General features: G+C 34.7%; 1 protein-coding gene across 4 annotated transcripts; it reads right to left on the bottom strand.

Annotated features, from left to right (window-relative positions):
- Positions 1-693: 693 nt before the first annotated feature.
- Positions 694-21,787, bottom strand: LOC140224012 (probable E3 ubiquitin-protein ligase HERC4). 4 transcript variants are annotated; one of them, XM_072296858.1, is made up of 22 exons: positions 21,399-21,787; positions 19,206-19,452; positions 18,705-18,815; positions 17,964-18,086; positions 17,444-17,551; positions 16,404-16,568; positions 15,345-15,499; positions 14,678-14,808; positions 13,802-14,027; positions 12,997-13,124; positions 12,331-12,499; positions 10,935-11,121; positions 10,340-10,437; positions 9,374-9,538; positions 8,733-8,813; positions 7,639-7,812; positions 7,208-7,385; positions 6,466-6,598; positions 5,583-5,732; positions 4,860-5,008; positions 4,100-4,290; positions 694-2,848 (listed from the first exon to the last, which is right to left on the bottom strand). In XM_072296858.1, exons 1-22 carry the CDS (start codon positions 21,414-21,416, stop codon positions 2,696-2,698), a joined length of 3,240 nt encoding a protein of 1,079 aa, XP_072152959.1. In that variant the 5' UTR covers positions 21,417-21,787; the 3' UTR covers positions 694-2,695. The 4 variants fall into 4 exon arrangements, with proteins under 4 accessions (XP_072152959.1, XP_072152954.1, XP_072152966.1 ...); XM_072296853.1 differs by lacking the exon at positions 21,399-21,787 and adding an exon at positions 21,129-21,357; XM_072296865.1 differs by lacking the exon at positions 21,399-21,787 and adding an exon at positions 21,125-21,355.
- Positions 21,788-22,793: the final 1,006 nt, after the last annotated feature.

The following is a 22,793-nucleotide window of genomic DNA, read 5'->3' as shown; positions in this document are numbered from 1 at the left end:
CTTTTCCCCCCTTTTTTCCCTCTCTTCTTCTTTCGTGGCGCCCCCCAAAGGCTGGCGCCCGTGTGCGCCGCACGCCTGCACACGCCCTAAGTCCGGACCTGGCTCTGCTGGTGTCAAGAACAAAACCTAGTTGCTTGATGAATTTTGACCCTACGTTTGTATCACCTCACCTTTCGACTTGCTTTCGACCCACCTTTGAATTTTGGATGTGGTCGTTATTGCTGTTGGCATGAAAACCAAATATTGTAGGTGCATCGTCATCTGGAGGGAATTCCGTTTTGTTATTTACTGTTTTATAATTTCCCTCATCTATGTACCTTCCCTTCTCTCTCTCTCTCTCTTCCTTCTTCTATTAGTCTCTTCTTTCTTTGTTCATCCCTTTACTATTTTAGGCATCTTGTTTTGACCTAGAGCAAGGGCTTTCTTAAAATTAGGGCTCTGCCTTAAAATTAGTTCTGTTTTCATTTTCCAGTTTCCTTCATCAGGATAGACTTTTTCATTTTAATTCAGATGTTTTTTTCATAGGGCTAGTCAACTAGTATTCCGTCTTTAATTCGGAGCCAATGATTACTGAGCTGTAAGTACATAGAGGCTGCTATCATCACATTTTCAACCTTGGCTACTTCGAAATTCTTGATTAATCTTTCAATATTTCTATATCATACTTTAAACACTTGAAAATGAATGGATGGAACATTTTTAAAAAAATATTGTTTATTTTACAGTAAATACAAGCAAAAAACATGTTTTGATAGCTTCAAACAAGTACGATAAGTTAGTCCCTATCAACTACTATAAAACAAGTAACGTCTTTACATAACATTCTTTAAAAAACTGATTTCTCAATGCAGATTTTTAAGATGAGATGGAACAATGATTAGAGGCGTTTCAAAAAAGCACATTAAAACATACCTTAGTAGAAAAATAAAATTATCAACAATAAAGAAATAAATTAGAATTTCCGTTGACAGCAGTCACAAGAAAAGTAACATTTTCTGAGGAGACATAAAAATATTCTTACTAAGAAAATACACTAAATAAGTAACAAACAACGAACAGCCCGTCGGAAAACATAATCACAGAAAAGAACACTATACTCTTCTTGGTTTAGGATTGTAACACGTGCTGGAGCATAAAATCAAAATGTATTATTATTCATTCTCAATTCTTCAAATTAAACTTGTTCAGTGATTCATTTTGCTTGAATTTCTTAAGTCAGATGAGACATCCTCTAGAGGACCTAATGGAATGTTTTTGACATCATATAATGGTTAATTTTTAGTCAGCCTTTTTTATGCTTCAAAATTTTTAAGACCCTTATTTTCAAGGAACTACTCGCTGATTATTGACTAATGGCGGAGTCTTCAGTGCCAAATTAATTTGAAAAGAAAAAACCTGAAGTCACAGATAAAGGTTAAATTTATTTCTTTTTGTTCACCATCATATGATGCCAAGCTGGCAGTAAATATGGGGATCAAACTGGGAAGCACACATAAAGATAGTTAAATTGATTCGGTAATTTAAACCTTTGTCTGATTTGGATCCATATCCAGTGCTCTATTTTAAATTTTGTCGATTGATTCGTTACGTAAAATAAAAATTTAACTCTTAGAAACATTAAAAATTCGAGGAGTAATGAACAAAAGAAAAAAAAGTGAGAGGACGTTCAGAAAAGCAACAATTTTTGTAATAAAGGAACGACAATGGTTTCAAGTCCTACCCCTGCTAAGGTGAGCTAAGTTCATGAATACATCAACTTATCAGATTTAAGACTGATTGTGAGTGACACTTTGAACATTAGATGGATTTTGACTATTGCAATTAAATTCAAGAGAGAGGCTGGAATGTAAAATATCAAGCCCTAAATAAAAAAGTGTATCATCAGATAACATTCCTCTGGCTTCAAGTGCTGCAATTGACTGCTTTCAATTATAGGCTTTATTTGGTTTTTAAGAAAGAAAACTAAATGATTTCATCAGCTTACAGTCTTACCTGTAACATAGCTCCCTTAATTATTTGTTGAAATTTGAGATTGCTATGAGAAGTTATTAACTTTTCTGAAAAAGGTACAAAGACTGAGTAAAATGAAGAGAAAAGGAAAGGAGAGGGGGAAAAGAAAGAAAGATGTAATGGAGATATGAGTAAAGTTACATTCCGAATTAGAAGAAAGCAAAACTAACATGAGGCTACAGAAAAACTTTCATCAATGATTAAATAGGCGCAGGGACATTTCCCATTTTTTTAAGTATGAAAATACATAACACAAGAAAGGGATAAAAAAAAAAAAAAAAATACATATTTGATTCTAAGATACAATGAACTTTGAGACTGATTTTAAATAAGTTTTCAGTTTTTACTAGGAAAACAAAACTAGAAAAGGTACGTGTGATACACAATTGATAATGCACAATGAAAAAACAAAAAGCCACAGCCGGAGAGTCACAACAGCAACTAGTGCTATCTCAAGTATCACTTACGCTGAGAAATGACTTCAGCCACTTCCTACTTCTGTGCACTAGCTGTGGCATAATCTAAAAAAGCAGGTCACAGCTTTGCGAATGGGTAACTTGACTAATATGTGAAAATTTTTAGATACATACAACAAAATGAGGTTTTCGGCGGAAGGCAACAAGTTCAAAGAAATACACAGGTCCCTGAAGATGCGAGGAACTTGAGCGAGACGATCAACCATCGATCACACGAGAGAAAAGCCCTCTGTTTGCTGAATAGCTTGCAACAACTTGTAGCGAAGTTTTTCTTTGGTTTTGTATCGTGGTAAATCTAGTAAGTTGAAACAGGTGTGGGCCACTGGAAGATATTTATCATCAGTTGTAGGCTGGATTATAATCTGTAAAAAAAAAATAGACAATGAGGTTTTAGAAATTAGGCTACAAAGATCTAATTACAACAGATGAACTATTTTTCTGGAAGCCTAGAAATTAGAAAATAGGATTAAAATCTGGAAGAAACTGTATTTAAAAATATATATATATAAATACTAGAGTTGGGTCCGATATCCGGCTATAATCCAGATTGCCAGATTATCCAGCCAGATACGATTTTCGTGAGTATCTGTGTCCGGCCAGATAATCGCAATATCCGGTTTTTAGACCCGCCGGATAGTGCTTTTACAGCGTGAAAATTTCGAGAAATTTTTGGTGATATTTTGGCATTTTCCGGCGCACTTTGAGTAGTCATTGTAATTGTTCAACTTTTTGAAACTTGTTATCACCGGGATTAAGGACATTTTCCGCACATTTACACGATTGCAACGTGATCCTTAACTCCCAAAGTCCGCGTGTTTCACTTTCAAAGACAAAGAGGCAGGTGGAAAGGAGGAAAAAAAAAAACAATGCCACCAACATGTGCATAAGTTCCCTGTTGGTAATATTTTTAGTCTAAGTGTAACCCTGCAATTAATATATGTCGCAGTACGCAGCTTGTTATTGCAGCATCAGAGCGCTGTTTTCCACTATTGTCTTGTTTAGGCACATTCCTAATGATATCTCTCTTTCTGCACAACAGATTCATCTCGCCCATCACACCATGAAGCCAATGAAAGCCATGCTGCTTATCTGCCCAATCCTTTTTTATAATATTCGTTTTAGCGGGGCGACTTATAGTATATCATTGAAACATATGGAGGTTGCCGGTGCGAAGGTGCCGGTGGTGTAACACACAGTGTGCCTCTTATCCCAAGTGCAAAATCAGGAGATTTTTCTCACGCGAAGCAGCACTATCCGGATCCGGTATTATCCAGTTCCAGCTGGATACCTTGGTAAATTATCTGGTACAAGAAATCGATATCCGTATCCGGTGACGCGGAAAATCCATTTCGGCCCAACTCTAATAAATACTATTTTACACAGTTTACAAATAAAAAACCTAAGCGCAAAAAAGGGCATTTAAACATTTACTAGGTGAAGCTCACGGGTAAAAATGGAGGAAGACCTGGAATAAACTGTAAGCAAAGATTACAATGGTAACAAGATCAACTAACAAAGAAATCATTAGGTCATGTTCACTCTAAGCTGATGTAAAAGTAAGAAACGGGATAAAAACTAAGAAATTAGAAATTAACGAAAAGCTAAAAATTTACCTTAATATCTTTCATTCCCTTGATGGGGATGCGGTCTGAACCCGTTAAGAACAACAAAAACTTCCTCTTCTCTTCTTGGGGTAAGGCATGGAAAACTTCCCAGAACATTCGAATTGTTTCATCGCTGGAGGTGTAACCATTCTTGTAATCTGCTGCTTCTTCTAACTGATACCAGTCATAGTTTTCATTGCCTATAGTAGACAAAAAACAAATCAGAGTTGTTTGTTGGTAAAGGTAAGAAAAGGAAAAGAAATTGAAACCGAAAGGAAGAAATTTGAATGTAATTTTTTCATCAAACACTTTAGTTATTTTTTCAGGTTCATTGCAGAAATTCTAAATATATCTTCATGGAGAGTCCATACGCTCCATGTGCCTTGGTACTGACTTCCTAAAATCCGAGCTTTCCTCGTAAATACTTTTCCTTTACCATAGACACCCTGCTGTTTAATTTTTTGATGAAAATCTTCACAATGCTGACATCAATCTGTTTTTGTTAGATTAAGCAAGATTAACCAGACTGAAAATTATACACAGAACAGAGCACCTGGATTTACCTCGAGTAGGTGTGTTTTCTCTTTTTTTTATGGTCCATCGATAATCATGTTGGGGTAAGGCGTAAAAAGGGAAAAATAGCTAAAAAAAATTACAAAAAATAATACGCTGAGGGCTAGTGTTTAACCATATCCACTCTTTAAAATTGATAACGCCAAGTTTGATGACGTCTGAGACTGTATAAGAGCTTATACAGCGTGGGACTTACCGATTACTACTGCCATTAATTCACTGGCTTGGAAAAGCTTTAGAACTCTACCACCGCACACTTTATGGAACATGGTATGGAATGCATTGTACTGTTTCTCCACAGATTTGTTCAGGACGTAGTCTACATACAAGTCAACAAATTCATTCCTAGAAAAAAAACAAGAAAACGATCAGAAATGAAAAAAGAAAGAAAAAAAACTCAGTCAACACGGAAAAAGATAAAAAGAGCAGCTTTAAGCAACTTGCCAGAGGCAAATTTCAAAAATTTCTGAGAAGGAAAAAAAGAAAATGATCCAATTGAAAACCTGTACATGGAGAAAATGTCACAGAAACCTATTACGTTTGGAGTCATAGACATTTTTGCTTATAGTGTGGGTAAATAGCAGAAAAAAATAATTGGATACTAAAGTAAAAACTACTTTTTTGTTTTATGTTTAGGTGCATTCTTTTTTATTAAACTTTTTACATTTTCCCTTTAAGTTTGATTTTGCAAGCTCATCTTACACAGGAGTTTGGATGTTCCTCAGAACATCATATTGAAAAATCTTGAAATCTAGCCAACGCTGAATTTCTTGGTATTGTATGCATAGTCCTTCAAACAAAGAGAATATGTCCTGACTTAAGGTTGACCAAAAAAAATATTAGCCTACCTTACTTGCAAGAGAGCTTGAAGGTCTTGCTGGATCATTGATAAAATAAAACAAAAAAGGAAGAAACTTACTTGTTCTCCTGGGTGACTGGTATATTTTCACCATTTGGTTTTAGAGGCTTGACTATTACTTCACCAAAAACTTCTCTGGAGATTTCAAAATTTAAACTGAACACATCTTGAAGATCGTCTTCTTTGTAATCTAAAATGTCTTGCAAACTCCTAAAGAGGAGAAAAATAAAATGCATACTTAGACATTTATTTGTGATAACTGAGGGAGTGGTTGTAAAAGTAATGATAATCAGTTTGCAAAAAACTTGTTCCCAGAAAAATTTACTTGTACTTAGCTAAAATTAGAGATGCTAGTTTTAGGGATACTTAAAAGTCGTTACAAGTTACAGGTATTTTGGAAGTTGAAACTTTTTTTTATAGAGATAAAGGACTCATTTATTAAAATGTATTTGCCTCTTGTAGTTATTTATTTATTTTTTTTATTTTACTTTTTTGCGTTTCTAACCTGGAAAATTTCCAGTTTTAAAAATCAAAGAATAATTTTATTGGAATATTCCGACTTAATTTAATTTTATATTTTTTATTTATTTGAATGCTTCTTTTATGCCTTAAGAGGCATGCTGATACCAGCTGTATTACTTGATAGCACTTTGTGTAAGACATGCCTTGAGGTCGATGTTTGTTGCCTGTTTACCTCAACAGTTCGACCTCAAGTCATGGTCTCTTAGAGTGGACAGTAACAGATGCTTCCAGTTTGAATATATGTTGTAATTATTCAATCTTATAACGTAAATTGGTCATTTTTGTACATTCAGTCAATATCATCTACTATCTTAAATGCCTAGAAACATTGTGGAATGATTAAAAAAAAAGGGGGGGGGGAGCAAAAATTAAAGACAGGCTCTGGAAAGAATAAATAATCTAGGCAAAAAGGTGGACATACTTAGCCATTTGAGGTGAGAGATCTTTCAGATCTTGGAGTCCAATTGGTTCCTCCAGCAATTTCTTGTACAAAGCTAGTGGGAAAGGTAAATTAATGATTGTAAAGTTGTAAATGGCCAAACCACAAATCAGACCTGTGAGAAAAACAGAAAATCAACACATAAATGAAGGGATAGCTAATTTTCAAAACTCTTGATCAGATTTTAGATTCACAATTATTTGCAAGAGAAACAATTATCCAAAATAGGGGTATCGATAAGGGCTTTTTTGGACTCACCCCGGATTTCCTCAACTCCGCGCTTTTTTGCTAATTAGAGGTCTATATTGTACGGAATGTACTATGATTTAGTCATTTCCGCTCTCTTTTCAGTTCTACTACCGGCCTGAACATGGGTCTAAGAGCCGATTTTGACGAAAAATGCAGATTTTTTGGTATTCAACTGCAAACCTGCATTTTTCTCCAATTCGGCCTTCAGACCCATGTTTAGGCCGGTATTAGACCTGAAAAGAGACCAGAACTGACCAAATCCTGATGCATTCTGTCAAATCAAGAATGCAAGAATGAGTAAAAAATCGTTAAGTTGAGGAAATCCAGCTAAGGTGGGCCCAAAAACGGCCCTTATCAATACCTCTCCTCTTTTAATTTTAAGAATTTCATCTGTTGATCATCAACATTTTTGAAAGTCAAATTCATTTGTAATCGAGCTTACAGCTAAAGCAAACTGTAGAGAACGAGTACGTACCAATTAAACGATAGATTGTTTCATCTTCAAAAGAATATTCACTAAACCAAATTGTTCTAGTTTCTTCATAATATTGGAACATTCCATACTTGGGGTCCAGAATCTCTCTCAAAATAAGCATGAAAAATTCTTTCTTCACACCACCAGCATCTTCAGCTTCTTCATTCAAAAACGTAACCTAAAATAGAAAGAAAGAAAAATCAGTAGTAAGAACCGATATTGAATTGGCAAAAATTACAAGCAAAGCTTTTGGGGTTTGCTTAGCTGTAGTTAGGTACCTGACAATTATCATTGTCTGACTTTTACTGTCCACCACGTTCAATTAGATATGTGAGATTCTATTTTATTCCTTTCAAGAGTGGAAAATATATAGAAAGTATTTTTAAAAAGAAACTTTTAATAACGACATAAAAAGCAAATAAAGAAACTACCTTGAGGGGTTTCTTGAAGTCTGCTTCTGAGTAATGAGAAAGTGCCTCAAAAGTACTGTGAATAATGTTGTTTCGGTTTACAAGCAGCTCGAGGAATGGGGGTGTGGAATTCATGGAAGAGAAAAATAGATTCCTTGCAGCAGCATAGCTAGCCTGAGTCATTGCAGAATGCATCTGAAAACCATACAAGAAAAAAAAAAATAGTTAGAAACAATCAGGAAGATAAAATTCATGAACTCATGGTGATTTTGAGGCATGCTTTTTATTTTTGAACGATGTACTGATTAGTGTTGTTGATGGCATAAAAAACTTAGGAAAATCTTACAACTTAAAGATTATTCAGTTTTGGTGAAACAGCAGGAATGCAAATCTTGGTTGCAATGTAGCAGACTTCCTGGTTTGCTTTAATTTTAAAATGGAAGAATACCTGACATCAGTTCTTGAAAACTTCTTTTTTGAAAATTTTGAGCAATAAAGACTGTTTGTTCTCCTTAGATGAAATGAAATGCAAGCAGAGATATTCAGAAACTCCAAAGATACGCGTTCCTACAGTTTAACAGTCGAAATGTCACAGTATACTAAGAACAGAACCTTGAAATATGGAGATAAATTTTTGAGAAGCGCAGTTTTAGTCATTGAAATAATTGAAACTTGAGTTTTCAGTGGAACTCATTTCTGGTTGGTTTTGGTAGTCAAAGAATAATCAGGAAATGATCTACTCTATTTTTGTATTGGTAGAAGATGTAGGTGGAGTCCGAAAAACCAGAACCAGGCGTGTAGGTAAAACACAGAATAACTTTTTCCCAACGATACAACTTTTAAACTTTTAGCTTCGGATTTAAAAAAAATTTTTAACGGTAGATTTCTGGTATGGTTTGACATTTTTTGGTATCTTTTCAGTCAAAAAGTTGGTAAGTCTTCTTATGGCGTTTGTAGACATGAACATCACAATTTTGCGTTTCTTAGCTCTGGGGTGATTGTTTTTGAGGTAGGTTGGGAATAAAGTGGTGGCAAAGAGGAAAATCTAAAGCAGATGTCAGAGAATAAATTGAATGTAAAAGAAAAGTAAGGAATACAGGGGAAGCATGACTCACCTGAATTTGTTGATCTACTTGAAGAATTGTAGTTTTGGCTTGTGCATCGAATAGGAATGGGTATTGGCAGAATAGATTGGGCTGAAAAATAGAAACAGAGACTTTGTAGAGAGTATTTCATTTTCTGTATTTTTCTTTGAAAACTTATTTTAATTTATTATTGTTACCTATTACATATTATTATTTTCTATTATTGTTCTGGTATTACTTGTATTTCATATGGGGCTGCAAATTAGAAACGTAGACTTTGAAGAGAGAATTTTATTCTCTACTTCATTTGGAATGTCGTTATACTTCATGATACTACCAACATTCAGAAAACTACCAGACCACATATCTTGGTTTGCAACGTTGCAGATTTCTTATCGTACTATGTTTTGTGAACGTACTATGTGTCGTACAATGTGAAGCCACTTAATGATGCTGAGCACTGCACTTTCAGATTTGATGCACTATGCGAGCACTGTAATATTGCACTACAGCTATAGTGACCAGCCCTTTTATACAAAGTTCCCAATCTTCAGTCACGATTTGTGAAGGAAGAATAGTCTCCAACAGATACCCGGCTGAGAGGAGAGGTCAATCTTCTAAAAAGACACATGATAATTATTTAAAAGCAACTATATGAATTGGGCACTTACCCTTCTGTTAGGGTTGAGAGCAAATTGACAATAATCTTCCATGATGTCGACTTTTTCAGTTAATTCTGGGATGTAGAATGTTGAATAAGGCACTTTGAGATTATTATTTAGGGTGTTCATTTTTGCAAGGAATTCCACAGCCACGTACAATGCTTTGCTCCAATTCTAATTAAAAAGCAGATAATAATGATTGATGACTGACCAAAAAATCTTAACTGATTAATTGAAATCAACCTAACTGATAGATATTTTGAAATAACATGAAGGGACCATCTGTAAATTATTTAACATCAAGGTCGTCAGTAGGTATTTCTGCTACTGCTAAGTACTACTAAACAGAAGGCAAGATTTTTGCAGTGATACTTATCTATTCACTGAATAATTTGACAAAATTCTTGCATGACGCATACCTGAATAAAATTAAAAACTGTTTTTTTCTTGCTCTTTGAATATGAAAGGTTCTATTCTTTTTTATGTATGTACTGCAGAGCAACATAAACACAATGGATTACTTTGACGTGACTTTCAAAGCAAGTTCCAAACTTGAGGGAGGACCTGTTGAGACTGACATCTTGCTATATTTAGGGGAGTTAACACAGAGTGATAAGGAGCGTTACAAGAGAGGAAAAGGTTCTAAAAAACCTGTAAATTTAGTGTTGACTTAATTTAAGGGTACCCCTAATTTATCTACTTGATGTATGCTGGCGAAGATCAGAGGATGTTTCAACAATATAATAAGATAGGAAATATAATAAAAACTACAAAAATGGATTATAGCAGAAATCTTCACGGGAAGTTCCTTTGGAGAGTAATTACATTTCGAGTCAGGTGCTATTTTTTTAAAAATTTGTTTAGACACTTTTTCCAAGGGTTAGCAGTTGAAAAATAACTGACTGCTCAGCTAAAGAATATTCTGTTGTATTTGAAAAAATAGTCAAATTGCATACGTATTAATGAGAAACTGACCAGATTATTCATGCGATGAAGTTGATCAGAAACGACTATTTTGTAAATTCTAATTAGCCGCTCAAAATATTCTTCAGACATCATGCGATACCAATAACCTGAAAAAATAAGACCAAACATTTTCAGCATATCACCATTATCCACTAAGAATACAACTATTAGATTATCGAACCTCGATAAGTTTTCTTTCCCGTTCAATTTACTGGGAAACTTTTCATTCCAGAGCATTCACAACTAAACATTATGTGATTAAAACCTGCTTCACCTTTCTTGATAAAATATAAGAGAAGAGGATATTAACTGTAATTATAAAAATTTCTTTGCAAATTTCTTCAATTACAACATGAGGCGTTGGGACAAATGATTTCTTTTATTTCACTATCAATACATTACAAGGTGCTCTTGATTTTACAGTATGCCCATCACTGAATCTAGGAGGAAATAAGGCAAATAATATGGATTTCACTTTCGAAGACTTTCTTTTAAAAAAATAAATAAAACGACATGCTTTCGATTCATTGATTGAGTCGAATTTAAAAGTTGTAAATCCAAATGGTAGCAAAAATGGAACTTAGTTTCTCTGATCTACACTCACCAAGTACTTCTGCTTGTGTGTCTCTCAAGTTTAAAATTGCTTCAGCAAAAGGCACTTGCAGCTGATTTTGGTGTTTGGGATTGTCAAACTCATGATAAAAAGGCATGATCAGATAAAATCGGAGTACTTCGAAGTCCAGTGGTTGGACTGGTAGAGAACGCATGATGCTGCAGAAAGACGTGAGGATCTGAAAAGAGAAATGCAATATTGGTAACCAAGATTTCAAAGGATATCCTCAGAAAATAGACTACAAGAAAAAAAATAAGCTCATTAAACTAACTTTCTCCCTGAGTCTTTCTTCTCGTTTTAATAAGACCTTCCAAGGTTCAGAGTTATCCACTATGATCAATTTCTTTAAGCTCTGCAAGTTATTGCCCCATGAAACACAATCTGTTACTATGCAGAGGGCAGTGCGACAAAAATTTTAGTGCGGGGCGATGAAACAAAGTTTTTGCACCCCCCCCCCCCCCCCGCACTATGAGGGAGAATAAAATAATTATCCATAGCCCCGTGCCAAAAAAATTAAGAGTTTCATTCCCCCAAATTGTATCACTGGCTTGATAATCTCAGACTGCTATGGGACACCATCAAAATCATCAGAAACTTCTCAATGACATTCTTCATCACTTTATTATATACACTTGACAGTGCTCCCTCTAACGAACAGGGTATCGCTGCAAAGCCCCACAGATTTCATTCCCCCCCCCCCCCCCAAATACGGAGGAATGCAATAATTTTGTTTCACCGCCCCACATTTCTTTTTGATGCCCGGTTCCAGAATTTTTTTTTTTTTTTTTGGAATGCCCTTGATCTTGTGGGGCAATGAAATACCAGTACGTATCATGGAGAAATAATCTATATGGAGCTGAAACGTTTTTATTCTGGAATTTAATTCACAATTACAGCTCAATTTTTAGACGAACCAATTGGAATTTTTCATCTTCTTTTATGTAAAGTATATTTTTTTTTCAGAATTAGACAACTGAGGCTAAAGTCAAAAGAGGGAATCAGCTCTTAGATGATGATACATAAAACGATGATTATGTAACGTAGATAGTGGGGGATGTTAACAGCCCTTTCACAGAACAAGTGATTACAGTAAGACCTCAATTTATCAGATTTCGCACTTTAACGCCATCTTCCAGTCCCTTCAAGGGCTTCAAGCTAATTAGAATCTTTATTTAAACAAGTTGGTAGCGGTAATTACCACAATTTGATAGCGGTAATATTGATTAAAATCACCAGATTCTGCAGTTTAACTATTCGATTCGCCAGTCTCTTGAAATCTGATAAATCAAGGTCTAACTGGAATGGCCAGTTACTTCACCTAGTCTATTTTTTAAAAATTTAAAATTGTTTAAAAATTCAACACTGACCGAGAATCTCCAAAACTCACCAATTCAGATATGGAAGAATTCTCTATCCTAGTGATTGTATTGAAACAGTCAATCGTGTAAAATATATCAATGCCATGGTTTAACAAAGTGCAGTTGAAATGTCCATCATTCGCCAACAAAAAGGAATAATTTATACTTGGCATACTGCTTAAAACGGTTTCCAGGTACCTGTTGTAAAAATGCAGAATTTTAGAAGACAAATTTTGGTTTCACAAACAGCAAAAAAACTTAAAATTAAAATAGAGTAAAAAGTTGCTTTACATCTTACTTTTGCCAGGAGACTTTTAAACCATTCTCATGGGTTAGATCCTTCAATTTTATTTCTGTTGGTAAAGATTAGGAAAATCTATTTTTTGTTGGAGAACTTGTGAATAAAATTAGAAATAATGAGTATATATTTAAAAGGTGTGGGTAGTAGTTTTTAAAGGTTAAAGGAGCAACATCTTAAAAAGGGACCTTCAAAAAAATAGAAGTTTTTACTTTTTACCAGCAGAGTGTTGAAGAGGAAAAAAGCGGATAGAAGGTGTGCATATGTCACTATCCAGTATCTGCAACCTCAGATCTTCTTTCATGTCTCAAAAGAAACTGCTTCAATACGTACGAAAGTAATTAAAGAGAGGAGTAAAAAAGAAAATAGAGACAACAAAATTAAAATAAGAGCATACGTTAGTAAATCTTGATCAACAATTTCATCAGATTTCACGAGCGTGCATTCAAGTAACTTCGCTAGCGTAATTTTCCAAATTTGAGTGTTTTCTGGAAGGAACCGTAAGTCATCAGGCTCAACATTTCTCTGTGAGGAAAAAAGAAGCAATGGTTGAAGAATGAAGAGTGAACATTTGTCTGTTAATTTAAGAATAAAAGCTAAGATTTAGTCTTGCTGAGGAGAAAGGACTTTCTTTTCCAGGAAATGAAATTCTAAAAAAACACTATCTGCCTTTTTTCTTCATTGTCACAATTTTAAAGCTGTCCAAATCGGGAAAAATCAAAATTAAGCCAAGTTAGACTCATCACTTATTGACTTGATATGGAGCTTTTATGTTACAATAATAGCCGCTATGCTTCTGGCAATAATTTTATGACCTTGTCTTTAAAAAAACAAGAAGGCCTCAAGCATTTGGAAAAGTTTTACAATAACAAACAAACTACATCAAAACAGAAGATCTACTTATACCGAAGCAGCTGGTAGATTTTTACATCGAGTTTCAACTACTCATTGACAATATTACTTTTTGATGGTCAAATGCATTTAGTTTGTTAATAGTAACAAACGCAATGAATTACTGATACATATTTGGAGTACATAATTTAGAATAAAAATGTTGAAAATCTGGCTGAAGTTGAAAAAGAGTCAATTTTGGGTAAGGTCCTTTGCAATGTTTTAAATTAAGATAGAAGTTTATTTTAATTCCATCTTGCCAAAGACATGGTTCATTAAAGAGAAAATAAAGTTGAAGCAAAAGTACTCACAGGATTATTCGTGACTAGGCAGAAACAACGATCGCCTCCTGCATAAATGCGCTTCATAACGAATGACTCACTATTTTGTATTATAGCTTTGGAGGTTGTCAACCAAGGACCAGTAACTACTTGCGGAGAGGTAGCAGACTTAATAGCTTTGCCTAATTGACCAGCTCCACCGAGACCAAATGCATAAATGCGTTTTCGAGATGGGACCAGAGCAACAGTATGCCGTCTAGAATTGAAAGACAAAATACATAAAGGACAGGCAGAGACCCATTATCTTGCAAAAAAATCATTAGTGTGAGGTTCATTCTTGGATCAAGCGTCCTCTAATTACTCTTCCACTAATCAAGCTCAGTAAGTCTAACCTTTAATCAAATAAACCAATGGTCTCCTGAGGATTGAAAACCAGCTGTGTCCATCTTTAAGGCAAGTCGTCCATTTTATCATAATCCTGTATTTAAAATATAATAAAAGTACCAGCTTTCACTATTTTCATCAAAATGGACGTTGTGATTAAAATCAAAACATGAATATCATATGATAATTCAGTTTCTTCATTTTTTTGTTAAAATTCTGTAATCCAAAGTTGATCGGTTCAATGATGATTAAAATTTCAATTGTATACAACTTGAAACGTGATATCATTACGTATTCTATTCATTCAAACCCATGGTAAGTCACCAAGGTCTCACATAGAAGCAAACAGATGAATCCAATTTATTTGGTTGATGATTGAGCAGATGTCTCCTAAAACTGCTCCTTTTAATCCTAGGATAATTGATAATAATTTGACCAAATAATGCTACAAATTATTATAATCATTTATAATAAATAAAGTTGATTTCTAATGTGACGAGGATAATAAATTAGGGTATGTACCTTCCACAGCTCACTTGGGTTACAACGCTACCCATTAGATCTATTACTTTTTTTGGAAGAATTTCATTGGATTTTGTTCCGTGTCCAAGCTGACCATCCATTCCAGATCCACAAGTAAAGACACCGCCATCCTTGATAAAATAAATAAATAAGTAGACATGGGGGCTTCAATCAAATAAATATGATAGTAAAAAAAATAAAAATAAAGAAAGAAAGTACGTAGCAAATTAAAGTATTCACATTAATGTGAAAGCAGCAGATGAAAGGATTCAGCTTAGTGTGCAGTTAGAACCATGATCCCCTGGTGACATTCTTTAAAATTATCTATCTATATATATTATATCTATACATTATGAGGGAGTACACACTCAATAGTTTCCAGGCGATTTTTTGGAGGCTGCTGAGTTTTCTGTCTCTAGTTGCGATATTAGGAGTGAGTGTTGAGTCCTTGAAAGTTTGTGTGTTCAGTGGTAGTACAGTGTGACTGAACAAAAATGTTTTGGGAAAATTTACACCTTGTAAAGATTTTCTTCGAATTTCTTTGTTTGACATGTTTTGTGATATTTTAGCTTTTCAACATTGATGCATTTACTTAGAGATAAACGATCCAAATTTTCAACCTAGATGTTCAAGAAAAAACGCAACTTAAGGATTTAAAATTAATTACCTGGGTTAGAAACACAGAAAACTCTTCACCGCAAGCTATGTATTTGACTTTAATTGAACGCAATGTTCTCAACTGTCTGGGAAAAATTAATCGATCTGACTCACTATCAATACCTAACTGACCGAAAGTGTTTTTCCCCCAGCCATAGACCGCATCTGGAAAAATAAAGATATTAATGTAAAATATGTAGAATTGTGCCTTGTCTTGATTGTTCATCACTCAAAAATGTATGAGAAAATTGTGAAAATATTTTATTGGTTGAAGTCCTCTTATGGTTCTGTTTTTTGCTTCAATTTTAAAACAGATAACTGGTAATCTACCTACTTGAAAACCAGAATCGAATTTAACAGAAGACACTTATGACTCCTGATTATCTTGAAATTCCATAAGAAAAAAAAATTGACAATTTGACCTTTGACTATAAAAAAGTGTACTTGATTTTTTGGGCAGTACACACATTTTATAGAGCAGTTTAAAATAGCTTCTTATAAAATATTTGGGCAGCATAAAAAAATATGAAAATTACAGAGAATAAATTTAAAATTTGAACACAGGAACAAACTAATGGAGTACTACGTAAAAACAATAACAAAAGGGGAAAATCGTAGGTTTTTTACAGTGATCTGTAATGGTTTTGAGTTCAATACTGCTGTGCTAAGGAAACTGCTGTATGAACCTTTGGGCATTGTCAAATCTTATTTGATAGAGTACAAATTTATTGAGAAAGTTGTGGATATTTTTCTTCTAATTTTTTAGACATTTTGTTTGCAATCTAATTTAAAATATCTGCAAATTTTGAGGAAAAAAAGAATTACTTTCTTGAAAAACACATTTTTTACAAAGGGAAAATTAGTAACATTCAAAAGGCAATACAGCATACTTTCTTAGCAATTCTATTCTGTTCTTGCAGAATAGCATTTCACCAAATTTGCTATGATTGATAAAAAATACGATAGTCTGCCATTTAAGCCAAAAAACTTTGCGAATACTTCTCAAGTGGCAGTTGAATTACAACATAATTTAACAAGAGTAATATAGAATAAATAGGCTTTCACTTACTTGACTTAGTTATTGCAAAACTATGAAAACCTCCACAAGCAATGAATGCGATGGGTACACCTTTCAAAGATTCAACTAGATTCGGAGTTCGTATACTTTCAGTTGTGGATAAATTGAGACCTAATTGTCCGTACTGATTTGAACCCCAAGAATAAAGTTCACCTCCTAGAAAACACCAAGAAAACCATTTCAGTACATCAAGAAATGATCTTGCATATTTTTTTGATAAGCTTTTCAAAATGGACTTCATTTTGCAATTAGGAACCGAAATTTCTGGCTCAGTTTATGAACAATGTATGTATCATTGGTTTCCCTATGTACAAAAGTGCTTTTACGGATGGGTCATAAAGTGTAGTTTCTGATAGCTAAACTGTAGTTCAAATAAACTGGACGGATTGAACCAGGATCTACCCAACTGCATTTCATAGGGCCCAATTGGACTTAATTTTGCAATTAGGAACTACAATTTCTGGCTAAGTTTGAGAACAATGTATGCATCAGTAGTATTCCTGAGAACAAATGTGTTTTTATGGATAAGCCAGAAATTGTATTTCCTAGTAGCAAAATTTAGTCCAATTTTCTCTATTTCATATTTTTACAAGAGGAGGTAAAATGAGACCTTCAAACTCTCAAAGAATTTACCTTACATAATGAAGACTTAACACATGAAATCGAAGCAGAATATTGTTCAGGTTTTTGCTACATAAAAGAAACATGAAAGTTGAGAGGAGGTAAGGCAACGTCAGGTGTGATTACACTATTTCGGGTCAAATCAGACCGATTATGAGTCATTGAAGCAACTGTGAAAACAGTAAGTTAACAAAGTTAAGGCCGAATGGAACTTTGTTGTTGAATGATGATTTGTTTGTACATCTTCTATACAAACTTTTGAACAAAAAATATAAAAAAAAAATACCTCTCCTCTCTTTTCTATCTCTTGAGCATTTTCTGAGAGGTCAAATAGCTTCTAAAAGTTACTATGTGAAGAAAAATAAACTGTTTTACCTTTACCAAAAAGTTTAATAGGTAGATGCACTTACTATTATTCAATGCTAAGCAATGTCGGTAACCACAACAAACTTGAACGATAAAATGAGTGGCTAAAGATTTGACAATCTTAGGTTTTTCCTGAGTATCAACATCATTACCTAGAACAAATTAATAACAATTGCTGAGTATTTTAGAGAAAATAAAGCATTTCAATAATCGTCCCACTGATCTATATGAGAGAGCTGAACGAAAAGTTTAATGCACACTGGCAAACATCTTATCTTAGGATACATCGGAAAAGTGTGGCTCAGAAGTGTCATACATACAGATTTTTTTTCACGTAGGTGAATCAAACCTTAAAAAGAGAAAATTATCTTGCAGGGGTTGAGAACTGATCTCTAGCCTTAAAATTAACTGAAACTGAACACATCTTTTTCCTATGCAGTTCAAGAGATAACTGAAAAATATGACAAAGTTAACTGAGAAACTTGAGACTTAGCTACACAATTTGCAATCGGCGCCGATCGCTTGAGCTACACAATTTGCAAAGAAAAATAGATATCACCTTACCTAACTGACCAAATTGACCTGATCCCCAAGCGTACAGCTGTCCCCATTCATTGACCGCAACAGAGTGGCATTCACCACAAGCTATAGTTGTTATTACATTGTAATCTAAACCATTGACAAGTTCTGAAAACATAACCCACAGAGTTTTAAAAATATTGAGAAGACATTAAGAGAAAAACTATGAGTGATGCACATCTTGCATTCATTTTTGAATTTTTTAGAGTTTCTGCTTTTCTAACTGCTACGATGTTGAGTGAAAAGAGGAGATTGCACAGGTAGACACTAAATATACGCTAATCCTCCAACAAGATTTTGCTCATGCATTTTTCCGATAGTGATTGTTAAATCATTTATTTTTAGCCTGATTCAACTTCAAGCATTTTGGTTTCTCGAAATGCGAACAATGCTGGCAAGTGTGCTTCAAACCTTTCCAAGAGGGAGGAATCATTTACCATTTTAACTTAAATCGCAAAAGCTTTTAGAGTTTACTTTCATTGCTCATTCAGAAAGCTTGGAATCTCACCAACTAACAATTGTACGGCATCTTCATGATTAGGTTCTTCAATACTGATGCAACTCTGTTATCTTCGATTCCATCATCAATTCTACAATAAAATAAACTTTAGATTTTCTCCAAAGTATACTTTGATACATTTTATAACCCTTTTATTTACTTTGGCACCAACAAACAGGTAGTTATTGGCGCTGTTCATTTTTTATTTATTAGAGTACAAAACTTACGAAAACGGGTTTGAATGTTTGAATGGCCTAGTTGGTTATGGTCATTGTTACCACACGAGTAAACTTGTCCTGAATTGGTAAGAACTAGCGTATGAGTTCTTCCACAAGCAACTGAAACAGAGAAGATCATTTGAATTTCCGGATCATTAATATATGCCTTCGATAAGAGTATCGGCTTATCAACATGGCAATTTTGACAGAAAAAAGAATGATTTGCCAGCAGTTGAGATAATTTTTTTTATCAAAAGCAGGTGAATAGTTGCAAATTAAATGGAAAAAATTAAAGTCCTCAACATTAAAAGTATTGATTAATTTTAAACTAAATTTTGGAATAACAGAACTTAAAAAAATCATAGCTCTGGTTTGGCTTGATGATGTTAAGTGTTTTACATTCCAGGATATTAGTAAAACACTTCTCTTTGCAAGGGTACAACAATCTCAGTCATGCATTTTCCGCCATTGAGGTTCCTCTTCTCATGGAAATTTTTCTGCAACACCTACCTTGTTTGATATAGCGTGCTTCCTTGAAATCAGACTGCGTGGGTACCAGAACATTGTCTTCTTCGATTCCTCCCAAACCCAGTTCACCATTGCTTGTGTTACCCCAACAGTACATCATAATAGTGTCCACTGCAGGAGGTGAATATTTGAGTGTCAGGCATTCTTCCGAGTCCACGATGTCCACGTCTTGAGGGTGAGTGCCCGTGGGACTCTCCTCATGACTTTCAATAGTCTGGTCCTCCGAAATCTGTTATACAAAAGGAGTATTTTGTTAATTAGAGACATTTCAATTACCTAAGTATTTTAAAACCAAGTTACGGTAAAAACGAAAATGGTGATGGTTCTATATTTTTCCACAAAATTTTCTCCCTTTCTTTCAGTGGAAAAAAAAAACCCCCGGCAAAATATGGAACTGAGATATTGTTATCACTATTTGGAGGAAAACCTTACGCTCACTTTGACTTTGAAGAGACCTGATGTCAAATCAATCTTACTTAAGTCATGCAGGTTCGAATTTTGTAGCTTAAAATAAATAATTTTGATAATATGAAATTTTTCAGGGCTAAAAATTCTGAAATTCTATTTTTTTGACCCAACTGGACCATTACTGTCCTTGAGAAAAATTTACTTCTGTGCAGCAAGTATAATCACTTTTCCTGTGGATGGTCGTGTACTAAGATAAGAAGCATTTTATAGAAGAATTTGTTGAGGTCATATCTTATTCCTCACAAAAATAATCAAATGATAGAGAATGAAACAAAAACCAATTCACATTTGAATGAATAGATCAAGCAAGGAAGACTGATACAAAAATATGAATTTGAATTATCTTAAAAGTTGTCCATGAAGAAGAATACTCATAATGATTTACCCACTGAAAAAACTGCAAGGGAAAGGAGATTAAAGGGCCAAATTTCTTGTGAACGGACAATGAGATCGGTTGGGAAGTCATATGCTGGAGGAAATATAAGGTAAAATTTTTCTTTTAACCGGAGCTGAGATGATTTGACCTGGCTGGACGTGTTCTGCCTTTAACAAGAAAGACAGGATTTTGATATGGTGAGGTTCGTCAAAGGCATTTACTGATGGTCCAAAATATGGGGTTGTTCCTTACTGGAAGGGATAAAGGAATTGGTTCTTCATTATATGCATTTTAAGCACAAAACATGTTGTCAAGGGTGCAAAAGTGTAAGTTTTTAGTAAAAAATAAAACGTGGCGGAAACTTGGACAATGTTGAATGCAGTTAGACAGATTTCTGTTAAACCTGCGATCAACTGACATGCCTCTATGTATTGAACCAATGGATTTTAGAGCAGGGGATAATGCACCATTAAATACGTTAGTAGAGTATGATACCAGATCTATATTGGTTGAAAAGGATGCTAGCATGGTTGGAATAATATATGGAAATCAAGAGACCGTCTTAGCAGTTCCAAGGAAAGCCCAATGGGTCACAAACCATTACATTAAATGTACAATGGCTCTAGAGGACACGCTTCATATAATGAGACAGATGTCAATCTCTGATTACTTTTGAATTAGCACCAATCGATAGGTTAATACATGCAGTTAGATAACACCAATGGTAAGTAGTGACATAGAGAATACTTTTGACATTTATCTCAACATACGATGCGCGAGTTCTAGGACAAAATGCGGGACGTGTTGGAACAGGGACTGGGAGATGCCCTCTATACTATGCATTTTCCTTCCCTTGTGATAACTAGAATTCAATACATTGGCAGAAACCCTAAGAGTTGAAAAACCATGTAAACACCTGCATGATGTGAGTTCCATCGGAGGAGTCCCATGCCACAGCACCACAGCACTATTTCCCAGCTTAAGCCATTTGAAAGGGTAAGTGCAAGCAGGACACTTGGTGCAACTGTTTCAAAAGCAAAATTCCTGCAGTACTTACTTACTTGACAGCCAAAATATTTTGCCAAATCGACAAATGTGGAATAAATCCAATCCATCAGAACGATAGGTACGAGTATAAACATCGGCGATACTCAACAGATATAATTCACCCAAATTAAGCACATTAAGTGTCAAAAACTGATAAAACGTTACGACAGTGGACAGCTACAGCTACTTGAAAATATGCACCCGTGGACCTAAAAATGTAGTAGAAAAAAAATGCATAAATAGTGGTACATAACCTCAAATTTAAGAAAAACAAATTTACAAACCATAGGTATTGCACTCATGGTGAATTGCTCATCAAAAAATCATCGTGTGTATAAACAGAGAAAACGTGCATACAACCAGAGTTCCACAAATTCTTTCAAAAATTTCAGACAATTTTTACCGCACTTACACAACACAATTTTAGCATGAGTAGGAAATGTGATTAGTCAGTTAACCTTGAAATTTCGAACTTCCTACGTAAGTGGCACATTCGGATAAAAACTTCTGGAAAGATCTAAGTAGATCAGACTATAGCAGTTATGATTTTACTTTATGGAGGCTGACTTTATTAAGACGTAGAAGGTATATTACACTGGAATTTAATGTTTAAAACCAAAAAATGTGCTGAATAGCGATAGTGCACTGCGCAGGAAATTGATTCTTGCTGTGCGCCAAAATTTGAATGTAACGTAAATAAACACGGCAATGTTGCAATAGTCACGTTTAATCTGTCAGCCCTGTTATTTTAGATTCTCAGTTCTAAACCAATAAAACACACTTATTACATCATATCAGAAATAATTTGCACGTAAAGATCCGTTGTAACAGAACAAACACGATGAAAAAACTAGAACTAGAACTAGAGCAAGAGAAATGACCCGCGTTGATGACGGCGCAGAGATACAACTATTCGTACTTAATGGATGTCCATGTTGCGTCTGCAAAACTGAAGGCGCGAAGGCGTGAGGCGTGAACTTGCAATGCTGCAAATGAGAGGTCCCTCATAAGTGGGGTAAAGATTAAAAATCTAGACCCGATCTATCTAATACCTACCCATACCCTGGTCATTACTTTGAAGTTGCCTGATTGTAACTGCGGAGAACACACGGTATAGTGGAGAGGACTTATATAATTGATTTTTTTACGTGAGAAAGCGAAGTTGTTCCACGCATGGAACTTTTAGTTGAAATTCTTGATCGAATGAAGCAAATTCGTACAACAGAATCACATTTTAAAAGAAGTTGAAAATTATTTAATGTATGTCAATATACGAAATGTTTTCTTCCGCAGAATTTAAATTTTTGTCAGATAGTGCTGAAAATCAGCACATTTCCCCATTTAAATCCATGTTAAGAACCACATTTTACTGTAAATTCCGGCAATGTTGCCGAAGACAATGCCAACACACTCTCATACGATTTCTCGAATGGCCACTGCTAACGTAGCCCTTGAATAAGCACCAATACAAATGAGACAAACGGAAACAACACAAAATGGACATGTAGCAAGGGAAAGGAATCGCGGTAGTCGCGGTGATGACGGCGCAGGGATACAACTATTTGTACTTGATGGATGTCCGTGTTGCGTCTGCAAAACTGAAGGCGCGATGGTGTGAGGCGTGAGCTTCCAATGCACCGCTCTAACTATATTGGCAAAGAGGTGTCGCTCAGAATCGG

This window comes from Bemisia tabaci, chromosome 1, assembly GCF_918797505.1.
Source record: "Bemisia tabaci chromosome 1, PGI_BMITA_v3".
Lineage (NCBI taxonomy): Eukaryota > Metazoa > Arthropoda > Insecta > Hemiptera > Aleyrodidae > Bemisia > Bemisia tabaci.
The sequence above is the reverse complement of the archived record's forward strand: the minus strand, read 5'-3'. Positions and strand labels throughout refer to the sequence as shown.